The sequence below is a fragment of the Entelurus aequoreus genome, linkage group LG19 (genome assembly GCF_033978785.1).
Source record: "Entelurus aequoreus isolate RoL-2023_Sb linkage group LG19, RoL_Eaeq_v1.1, whole genome shotgun sequence".
Taxonomy (NCBI): Eukaryota; Metazoa; Chordata; class Actinopteri; order Syngnathiformes; family Syngnathidae; genus Entelurus; species Entelurus aequoreus.
The window spans coordinates 45,011,162-45,023,243 of NC_084749.1; the positions used below are offsets into that span (position 1 = coordinate 45,011,162).

The 12,082-nt window shown below is 36.1% G+C and overlaps 1 protein-coding gene across 1 annotated transcript in view; it reads left to right on the forward strand.

Moving 5' to 3' along the window:
* The first annotated feature begins 5,874 nt into the window (after positions 1 to 5,874).
* Positions 5,875 to 12,082, forward strand: part of her6 (hairy-related 6) — a 6,382-nt gene continuing 174 nt past the window's right edge. The window contains exons 1-4 of the mRNA XM_062027612.1: positions 5,875 to 6,455; positions 11,239 to 11,334; positions 11,400 to 11,487; positions 11,556 to 12,082. The exon at positions 11,556 to 12,082 is cut by the window's right edge and continues 174 nt beyond it. Of these exons, the coding sequence (XP_061883596.1) occupies positions 5,985 to 6,455; positions 11,239 to 11,334; positions 11,400 to 11,487; positions 11,556 to 12,055 (1,155 nt within the window). The 5' untranslated portion in view covers positions 5,875 to 5,984 and the 3' untranslated portion in view covers positions 12,056 to 12,082. The remainder of the gene's footprint in view (positions 6,456 to 11,238; positions 11,335 to 11,399; positions 11,488 to 11,555) is intronic.

Consider the following 12,082-nt stretch of genomic DNA (forward strand, 5'->3'; position numbering starts at 1 on the left):
TTATATATATGATGTTGATGTATTACACATATGATCATGATGTTTATATATATGATGTTGATGTATTACACATATGATTATAATGTTTATATATGATGTTGATGTATTACACATATGCTTATAATGTTTATATATATGATGTTGATGTATTACACATATGATCATAATGTTTATATATATGATGTTGATGTATTACACATATGATCATAATGTTTATATATATATATGATGTTGATGTATTACACATATGATCATAATGTTTATATATATATGATGTTGATGTATTACACATATGATTATGATGTTTATATATATGATGTTGATGTATTACACATGATTATGATGTTTATATATAAGATGTTGATGTATGACACATATGATTATAATGTTTATATATATGATGTTGATGTATTACACATATGATTATAATGTTTGTATATATGATGTTGATGTATTACACATATGATTATGATGTTTATATATATGATGTTGATGTATTACACATATGATTATGATGTTTATATATGATGTTGATGTATTACACATATGCTTATAATGTTTATATATATGATGTTGATGTATTACACATATAATTATGATGTTTATATATATGATGTTGATGTATTACACATATAATTATAATGTTTACATATATGATGTTGATGAATTACACATATGATTATGATGTTTATATATATGATGTTGATGTATTACACATATGATTATGATGTTTACATATATGATGTTGATGAATTACACATATGATTATGATGTTTATATATAAGATGTTGATGTATGACACATATGATTATAATGTTTACATATATGATGTTGATGAATTACACATATGATTATGATGTTTATATATAAGATGTTGATGTATTACACATATGATTATGATGTTTATATATAAGATGTTGATGTATGACACATATGATTATAATGTTTACATATATGATGTTGATGTATTACACATATGATCATAATGTTTATATATATGATGTTGATGTATTACACATATGATTATGATGTTTATATATAAGATGTTGATGTATGAAACATATGATTATAATGTTTATATATATGATGTTGATGTATTACACATATGATTATGATGTTTATATATATGATGTTGATGTATTACACATATGATTATGATGTTTATATATAAGATGTTGATGTATGACACATATGATTATAATGTTTACATATAAGATGTTGATGTATTACACATATGATTATGATGTTTATATATATGATGTTGATGTATTACACATATGATTATAATGTTTATATATATGATGTTGATGTATGACACATATGATTATGATGTTTATATATAAGATGTTGATGTATGACACATATGATTATTAATGTTTATATATTACAAACATGATCAACTTGGCCAGTTTTGCTCTCTGAGCAAAAAGAAGTGCGTGAAAGTTCCCAACAAGAAGTTTGAAGCGTGAAATGATCATAAAATGATGAAAGCACCATAAAGATAAGCAAATATGACCTTTTTAGAGAAACATGTCAAGCCTTGCAGACACTCACACATCGACGCTTTAGGGGCTGGCTCGATACACATATCGACAGTATCGATATCGCCAGCGTTGTCTGGTCTGATTACAATTGTTGAATTGTCAGATATTGTTTTATTGATATACTGCGTCGCCAGACAGAAAACACATTTTGATGTTGTTTTATGTGATATTATTTTATTCATGCCCATTATGATGTATGTTATATTATATTACAATGCTGTGTGATATCATCAGATACATTCAATGGTGTTATAATATAACATATGAGACATTTTTACAGCAATCTGACAAAACGTGAGGGCGAATTCCTTCTAGAAATGAAATAAAGAAATAAAAGAGTTTATTAAATCATTTTATAGTCGGACTTTGCTGCTTAGACTATCAACATCCGTATCAGCACCGATACGAAGGCCGGCAGTATCGGCCACCTCCACTCTGACTCACATTCCGATAAGAGCGGGGCTCCGGCCCAGTGGGCGTGGTTTTTCCAGTGGGCGTGGTTTTCCCAGGCTTTGAAAGCAGCAGCTGCTATTTACCTTCCGCTAATGGGAACCAGCAGCCCGCGCGCACGCGCACGCACGCGCACACTCCTCCTGCCTCGCGCGTGCTCGCAAAACAGTCTGGCACGTGCCCCACATGACCGCGTGCGCTGCGATGACGTCACGCGCGTGCGTGCGCCTGCGGCGTTTCAGAACTCAGAACATTTTCCTTGTAGTGCGCGTGTGTGCGTGCGTGTGCGTGTGCGTGAATTATCATGCTATGTGTGTGCGTGTGTCATATTGTGTGCGCGTGTGTCATATTGTGTGCGTGTCATATTGTGTGTGCGTGTGTGTGAATTATCATGCTATGTGTGTGTGTGTGCGTGTCATATTGTGTGTGTGTGTGTGTGTGTGTCATATTGTGTGCGTGTATTGTTGTCATATTGTGTGTGTGTGCGTGCGTGTGAATTATCATGCTATATATGTGTGTATCGTTGTCATATTGTGTGCGCGTGTGTCATATTGTGTGTGTGTCATATTGTGTGTGCGTGTGTGTGTGTGTGTGTGTGTGAATTATCATGCTATGTGTGTGTGTGCGTGTCATATTGTGTGTGTGTGTGTGTGTGTGTGTCATATTGTGTGTGTGTATTGTTGTCATATTGTGTGTGTGTGCGTGCGTGTGAATTATGCTATATGTGTGTGTATCGTTGTCATATTGTGTGCGTGTGTTGATGTGTGTGTGTGTGTGTGTGTCATATTGTGTGTGTGTATTGGTGTCATATTATGTGTGTGTATTGTTGTCGTATTGTGGGTGTGGGTGTCATATTGTGTGTGTATTGTTGTCATAGTGTGTGTGTGTGTGTATCGTCAAATCATGTGTATGTATCATATTGTGTGTGTATTGTTGTCGTATTGTGGGTGTGGGTGTCATATTGTGTGTGTATTGTTGTCATAGTGTGTGTGTGTGTGTGTGTATCGTACAATCATGTGTATGTATCATATTGTGTGTGTATTATTGTCAAATCGTGTGTGTATTGTTGTCATATTGTGTGTGTATTGTTGTCATATTGTGTGTGTGTATAGTTGTCATATAATGTGTGTGTGTATTGTTATCATATTGTGTGTGTGCGTGTGTCAACATTGTGTGTATTATTGTCATATTGTGTATGTATTAATGTCATATAATGTGTGTGTGCCAATTATGTGTGTGTGTGTGTATGTGTGTATTATTGTAATAATAAGTGCGTGTGTCATATTGTGTGTGTATATTGTCATATTGTGTGTGTATTGTCAAATTTTGTGTGTATCATATTGTGTGTGTGTGTGTGTGTGTATTATTGTCATATTGTGTGTGTATTGTTGTCATATTGTGTGTGTATTGCTGTCATATTGTGTGTGTGTATTGTTGTCATATAATGTGTGTGTGTATTGTTATCATATTGTGTGTGCGTGTGTCAAAATTGTGTGTATGATTGTCATATTGTGTGTGTATTATTGTCATATTATGTGTGTGTGTCATATTGTGTGTGCGTATGTGTGTATTATTGTAATAATATGTGTGTGTGTCATATTGTGTGTATATTGTCATATTGTGTGTGCGTATCATATTGTGTGTGTGTATTTTTGTCCTAAAATGTGTGTGTGTATTGTTTTCATATAATGTGTGTATGTGTGTGTTGTTGTCATATAATGTGTGTGTATTGTCATAGTGTGTGTGTGTTGTCATATTGTGTGCGTGTGTGTGTGTCATATTCTGTGTGTATATTGTCATATAATGTCTGTGTGCATTGTCATATTATGTGTGCATGTGTATGGTTGTCATATTATGTGTGTGTATAGTTGTCATAGTGTGTGTATTGTCAAAAATGTGTATGTGTATGTTGTCAAATCGTGTGTGTATAGTTGTCATAGTGTGTGTATTGTCAAAAATGTGTATGTGTATGTTGTCAAATCGTGTGTGTATAGTTGTCATAGTGTGTGTATTGTCAAAAATTTGTATGTGTATGTTGTCATATTGTGTTTGTGTGTGTGCGTATGTGTGTGTGTGTGTATGGTTGTCATATTGTGTGTGTATTGTCAAATTATGTGTGCAGGTGTATGTAGTCACATTGTGTGTATGTGTGTTTGTGTGTGTGTGTGTGTGTGTGTGTGTGCGTGTGTGTGTGTATGGTTGTCATATCGTGTGTGTATTGTTCTGATATTATGTGTGTGTGTATTGTTGTCATATTATGTGTGTGTATTGTTGTCATATTGTGTGTGTCTATTGTTGTCATAGTGTGTGTATTGTTGTCATATTGCGTGTGTGTGTATTGTTGTCATATAATGTGTATGTGTATTGTCAAACTAATGTGTGCATGTATATCGTTGTAACATTGTGTGTATTGTTGTCAGAGTGTGTGCGTGCATTGTTGTCATATTGTGTGTGTATTGTCATATTATGTGTGTGTATTGTTGTCATATTGTGTGTGTATTGTTGTCATATTGTGTGTGTATTGTCATATTATGTGTGTGTGTATTGTTGTCATATTGTGGGTGTGTTGTCATATTACGTGTGTGTGTATTGTTGTCATATTGTGCGTGTATTGTCATATTATGTGTGTGTGTATTGTTGTCATATGTGTGTGTATTGTCATATTATGTGTTTGTATTGTTGTCATATTGTGTGTGTATTGTTGTCATATTGTGTGTGTGTATTGTCATATTATGTGTTTGTATTGTTGTCATATTGTGTGTGTATTGTCATATTATGGGTGTATTGTTGTCATATTATGTGTGTGTGTGTATTGTCATATTATGTGTGTATTGTTGTCATATTGTGTGTGTATTGTTGTCATATTGTGTGTGTGTATTGTCATATTATGTGTTTGTATTGTTGTCATATTGTGTGTGTATTGTTGTCATATTGTGTGTGTGTATTGTCATATTATGTGTTTGTATTGTTGTCATATTGTGTGTATTGTCATATTATGGGTGTGTGTATTGTTGTCATATTGTGTGTGTATTGTCATATTATGGGTGTGTGTATTGTTGTCATATTGTATGTGTATTGTCATATTATGTGTTTGTATTGTTGTCATATTGTGTGTGTATTGTTATATTATGTGTGTGTATTGTTGTCATATTGCGTGTATTGTCATATTATGTGTGTGTATTGTTGTCATATAATGTGTGTATTGTCATATTATGTGTGTGTATTGTTGTCATATTGTGTGTGTATTGTCATATTATGTGTGTGTGTATTGTTGTCATATTGCGTGTGTATTGTCATATTATGTGTGTGTATTGTTGTCATATTGTGTGTGTATTGTCATATTATGTGTGTGTATTGTTGTCATATTGTGTGTGTATTGTCATATTATGTGTTTGTATTGTTGTCATATTGTGTGTGCATTGTCATATTATGGGTGTGTGTATTGTTGTCATATTGTGTGTGTATTGTCATATTATGCTTTTGTATTGTTGTCATATTGTGTGTGTATTGTCATATTATGTGTGTGTATTGTCATATTATGTGTGTATTGTTGTCATATTGTGTGTGTGTGTGTATTGTCATATTATGTGTGTATTGTTGTCATATTGGCTTAGCGTGCTAACTGTCAACTGTGCATACTTTGTAGACTCAACACACACACACACACACACACACACACACACACACACACACACACACACACACATATATATATATATATATATATATATATATATATGTGTGTGTGTGTGTGTGTGTATGTATGTGTGTATATGTATGTATGTACAATTGTTGTTTCAGTATTAGTATTAGTAGTTGTTGTAGTTAGTAGTTCCGGTAGTGAAAGGGTGTCGGCGGCAGCTCCCGGTGCGGGCGGCCGTCGTGTGATGATTGAAGACCGGGAGGAAGTTTCCCGGCGGCGCCCTCAGCGTCAGTCGTCAGTCCGGGCGGCGCGCCATTGGCCGCCAGCTGCACGCCGCCAGACAGCCAATGGGAGGCCGCCGACCACGAGCCGTCCTCCCTCGGGGGCCGCGCGTGCTCGCCGCTGATTGGCGCAAAGTGGGGCCGCGTGTGCTCGCCGCTGATTGGCTGAAAGTTAGTGTGGGAAAGAAAGTTTGGGAAGTTTCACACGAGCCGCTCGCGTGCAGGGCGGGATATAAATGCGCGCCACACGCAGCGCCGCCGACACACGCACGCACGCACGCACGGACACGCACCACAAGCACGCTTGCAGGAGCACGTCCGCGTGGAAGGACTCGAACTTTGCCGGATTTGCTGTCGGACCTTCGCGGGAACTTATTAGCTGCCTGCTGCGGACTTTTAGCGGCCGGCCACGTCACGCCGACATTGGACATGCCTGCCGACATCATGGAGAAGAACTCCGCGTCGCCCGTCGCTGCCACGCCGGCCAGCATCAACTCCACCCCGGATAAACCCAAGACCGCCTCGGAGCACAGAAAGGTGACTTCACCTTTTCGCTCTTTTTCACCTTTTTTAACATCTTTTTTAACATCATGTTTTGCATCATCTTCAACATTTCAACTTTGTTAACATCTTCAACATTGTTAACTATTTTAACATCTTTTATCTTTTCATCATCTTCAACATTTCAACTTTGTTAACATCTTCAACTTTTTCAACTATTTTAACATATTTTATCTTTTCGTCATCTTCAACCATTTATGTTAACATCTTCAACATTGTCAACTATTTTAACATCTTTTACATTTTCATCAACTTCAACCAGTTCCACTTTAACATCTTGAACATTTTCAACATCTTCAACCATTTTAACTTTGTTAACATCTTGCACATTCTCAGCATATTTTTAAATATCTTTTACAATTTCATTATCTTCAAACATTGAAACTTTGTTAACATCTTGACCATTTTCAACTATTTTAACATCTTTTATCTTTTCATCATCTTCAACCATTTCAACTTTGTTCACATCTTCAACATTGTCAACTATTTTAACATCTTTTACATTCTCATCATCTTCAACCATTTCCACTTTAACATCTTCAACATTTTCAACATGTTTTTCATCATATTCAACCATTTCAACTTTGTTAACACCTTCAACATTTTCAACATATTTTAAAATATATTTTACATTTTCATCATCTTCAACCATTTCAAGTTTTTTAACATCTTCAACATTTTCAACTATTTTAACATATTTTACATGTTTCATCATCTTCAACCATTTTAACTTTTTAACATCTTCAACATTTTCAACTATTTTAACATCTTTTACATTTTCATCATCTTCAACCATTTCAGCTTTTTTAACGTCTTCAACATTTTCAACATGTTTTTCATCATCTTCAACCATTTCAACTTTCTTAACATCTTCAACATTTTCAACTATTTTACCAGCTTGAATATTGTCAACTATTTTAACATCTTTTACATGTTCATCATCTTCAACCATTTTAACTTTTTAACATCTTCAACATTTTCAACTATTTTAACATCTTTTACATTTTCATCATCTTCAACCATTTCAACTTTCTTAACATCTTCAACATTTTCAACTATTTTACCAGCTTGAATATTGTCAACTATTTTAACATCTTTTACATGTTCATCATCTTCAACCATTTCAGCTTTTTTAACGTCTTCAACATTTTCAACATGTTTTTCATCATCTTCAACCATTTAAACTTTGTTAACATCTTCAACATTGTCAACTATTTTACCAGCTTGAATATTGTCAACTATTTTAACATAACCAGTTCCACTTTAACATCTTGAACATTTTCAACATATTTTTAAATATCTTTTACAATTTCATTATCTTCAAACATTTCAACTTTGTTAACATCTTGACCATTTTCAACTATTTTAACATCTTTTATCTTTTCATCATCTTCAACCATGTTTAACATCTTCAACCATTTCAACTTTGTTAACATATTGAACATTTTCAACTATTTTAACATCTTCAACCATTTCTACTATTTTAACATCTTGGACATTTTAAACTTTTTTTTAAACATCTTTTACATTTTCATCATATTCTACCATTTTTAACATATTCAACATCTTAAACCATTAAATGTTTTAAACATTTTTATTTTTCTAACATCATAAACATCTTTAAAACTATTTTAACATTTTGAACATTTTCATCATCTTCAACCATTTTTGACATATTTAACATCGTCAACATCTTAAACCATTTAACGTCTTTATGTTTAACATCTTTAACATTTTCAACTTTTTTTTAACATCTTGAACATTTTCAACTATTTTAACATCTTTTACATTTTCATCATATTTTTCAACCATTTGGACAACATTTCAATCAACATCTGTACACATGTGAACCACATGTTACTCAATATCTGTACACGTGTGAACAACATGTTACTCAACATCTGTGCACATGTGAACAACATGTTACTCAACATCTGTACACATGTGAACATGTTAATCAACATCTGTACACATGTGAACAACATGTTAATCAACATCTGTACACGTGTGAACAACATGTTACTCAACATCTGTACACATGTGAACAACATGTTACTCAACATCTGTACACATGTGAACAACATGTTAATCAACATCTGTACACATGTGAACAACATGTTACTCAACATCTGTACACATGTGAACAACATGTTAATCAACATCTGTACACATGTGAACAACATGTTAATCAACATCTGTACACATGTGAACAACATGTTACTCAACATCTGTACACATGTGAACAACATGTTACTCAACATCTGTACACATGTGAACATGTTACTCAACATCTGTACACATGTGAACAACATGTTACTCAATATCTGTACACGTGTGAACAACATGTTACTCAACATCTGTACACATGTGAACAACATGTTAATCAACATCTGTACACATGTGAACATGTTACTCAACATCTGTAAACATGTCGTACAACATGTTAATCAACATCTGTACACATGTGAACAACATGTTAATCAACATCTGTACACATGTGAACAACATGTTAATCAACATCTGTACACATGTGAACATGTTACTCAATATCTGTACACATGTGAACAACATGTTAATCAACATCTGTACACATGTGAACAACATGTTACTCAACATCTGTAAACATGTCGTACATGTTAATCAACATCTGTTAACATGTGAACCACATGTTACTCAACATCTGTAAACATGTTGTACATGTTACTCAACATCTGTAAACATGTCGTACAACATCTGTACACATGTGAACAACATGTTACTCAACATCTGTACACATGTGAACAACATGTTACTCAACATCTGTACACATGTGAACAACATGTTAATCAACATCTGTACACATGTCGTACAACATGTTAATTAACATCTGTGCACATGTGAACAACATGTTAATCAACATCTGTACACATGTGAACAACATGTTACTCAACATCTGTACACATGTGAACAACATGTTACTCAACATCTGTACACATGTGAACAACATGTTACTCAACATCTGCAAACATGTCGTACAACATGTTACTCAACATATGTAAACATGTGAACAACATGTTAATCAACATCTGTACACATGTGAACAACATGTTACTCAACATCTGTAAACATGTGAACAACATGTTAATCAACATCTGTACACATGTGAACAACATGTTAATCAACATCTGTACACATGTGAACATGTTACTCAATATCTGTACACATGTGAACAACATGTTAATCAACATCTGTACACATGTGAACAACATGTTACTCAACATCTGTAAACATGTCGTACATGTTAATCAACATCTGTTAACATGTGAACCACATGTTACTCAACATCTGTAAACATGTTGTACATGTTACTCAACATCTGTAAACATGTCGTACAACATCTGTACACATGTGAACAACATGTTACTCAACATCTGTACACATGTGAACAACATGTTACTCAACATCTGTACACATGTGAACAACATGTTAATCAACATCTGTACACATGTGAACAACATGTTACTCAACATCTGTAAACATGTCGTACAACATGTTAATTAACATCTGTGCACATGTGAACAACATGTTAATCAACATCTGTACACATGTGAACAACATGTTACTCAACATCTGTACACATGTGAACATGTTACTCAACATCTGTACACATGTGAACAACATGTTACTCAACATCTGTAAACATGTCGTACAACATGTTACTCAACATATGTAAACATGTGAACAACATGTTAATCAACATCTGTACACATGTGAACAATATGTTAATCAACATCTGTAAACATGTGAACAACATGTTACTCAACATCTGTAAACATGTCGTACAACATGTTAATCAACATCTGTTAACATGTGAACAACATGTTACTCAACATCTGTAAACATGTCGTACAACATCTGTACACATGTGAACATGTTAATCAACATCTGTACACGTGTGAACAACATGTTAATCAACATCTGTACACATGTGAACAACATGTTAATCAACATCTGTACACATGTGAACAACATGTTAATCAACATCTGTACACGTGTGAACAACATGTTAATCAACATCTGTACACATGTGAACATGTTAATCAACATCTGTACACGTGTGAACAGCATGTTAATCAACACCTGTAAGCATGTGAACAACATGTTAATCAACATGTGTAAACATGTCGTACAACATCTGTACACATGTGAACAACATGTTAATCAACATCTGTACACGTGTGAACAACATTTTGATAGACATCTGTACACATGTGAACATGTTAATCAACATCTGTACACATGTGAACATGTTAATCAACATCTGTACACATGTGGACAACACGTTAATCAACATCTGTACACATGTGACCAACATGTTAATCAACATCTGTAAACATGTGAACAACATGTTAATCAACATCTGTACACATGTGAACAACATGTTAATCAACATCTTTACACATGTGAACAACATGTGAACATTTGTACAACATGTGAACAACATGTGAACAACATGTTAATCATCATCTTTACACATGTGAATAACATGTGAACAACATGTGTACAACATGTGAACAACATGTTAATCAACATCTTTACACATGTGAACAACATGTGTACAACATGTGAACAACATGTTAATCAACATCTTTACACATGTGAACAACATGTGAACAACATGTTAATCATCATCTTTACACATGTGAACAACATGTGAGCAACATGTGTAGCAGCAAGCATGTAGTGGGCTGACAGCTTCCTCTCCTCCTTGTCCTGGCAGTCGTCCAAGCCCATCATGGAGAAACGTCGCCGGGCTCGCATCAACGAGAGTCTGGGTCACCTGAAGACGCTCATCTTGGACGCGCTGAAGAAAGACGTGAGTTTGTGTCCCGCCAGTTGAAAGGCGGCGGTGATAATGATAACGTGCTGCTGCTCCCTCAGAGCTCCAGACACTCCAAACTGGAGAAGGCGGACATCTTGGAGATGACGGTCAAACACCTGCGGAACCTGCAAAGAGCCCAGATGACAGGTGGGTGTGGCCGACCCGGTCCACGTTCGCCGTGTGTCCCGCTTCTGACCTGTCTGATGGTTCTGCAGCCGCCCTCAACACGGACCCCGGCGTGCTGGGCAAGTACCGGGCGGGCTTCAGCGAGTGCACCAACGAGGTGACCCGCTTCCTGTCCACCTGCGAGGGCGTGAACACGGAGGTGAGGACGCGGCTGCTGGGTCACCTGACCAACTGCATGACGCAGATCAACGCCTTCTCCGGCCAGCACCCGCCGCCGTCCTCCGCCGGGCCCACGCACCCCTCCTTCAGCCAGGCGCTGGTGCAAATGCCTCCGGCGCAGGTGTTGCCCATGGGCGCCGTGCCCTGCAAAGGAGCCTCGTCGCCCGCCTCGGACGCCGCCAAAGTCTACGGCGGCTTCCAGATCCTTCCCGCCAGCGACGGACAGTTTGCCTTCCTCATCCCCAACGCCAGCTTCGCGCCCAGCGGCGCCGTCATCCCGGTCTACGCCGGCACCGCAGGCTCCGTGCCGGCCGCCGTCTCGCCCGGAGCCCCGTCGGGGAACTCGGACTCGGTGTGGCGGCCTTGGTGAAGGGAAGGTCTTCCTTGGCAGTTTTCC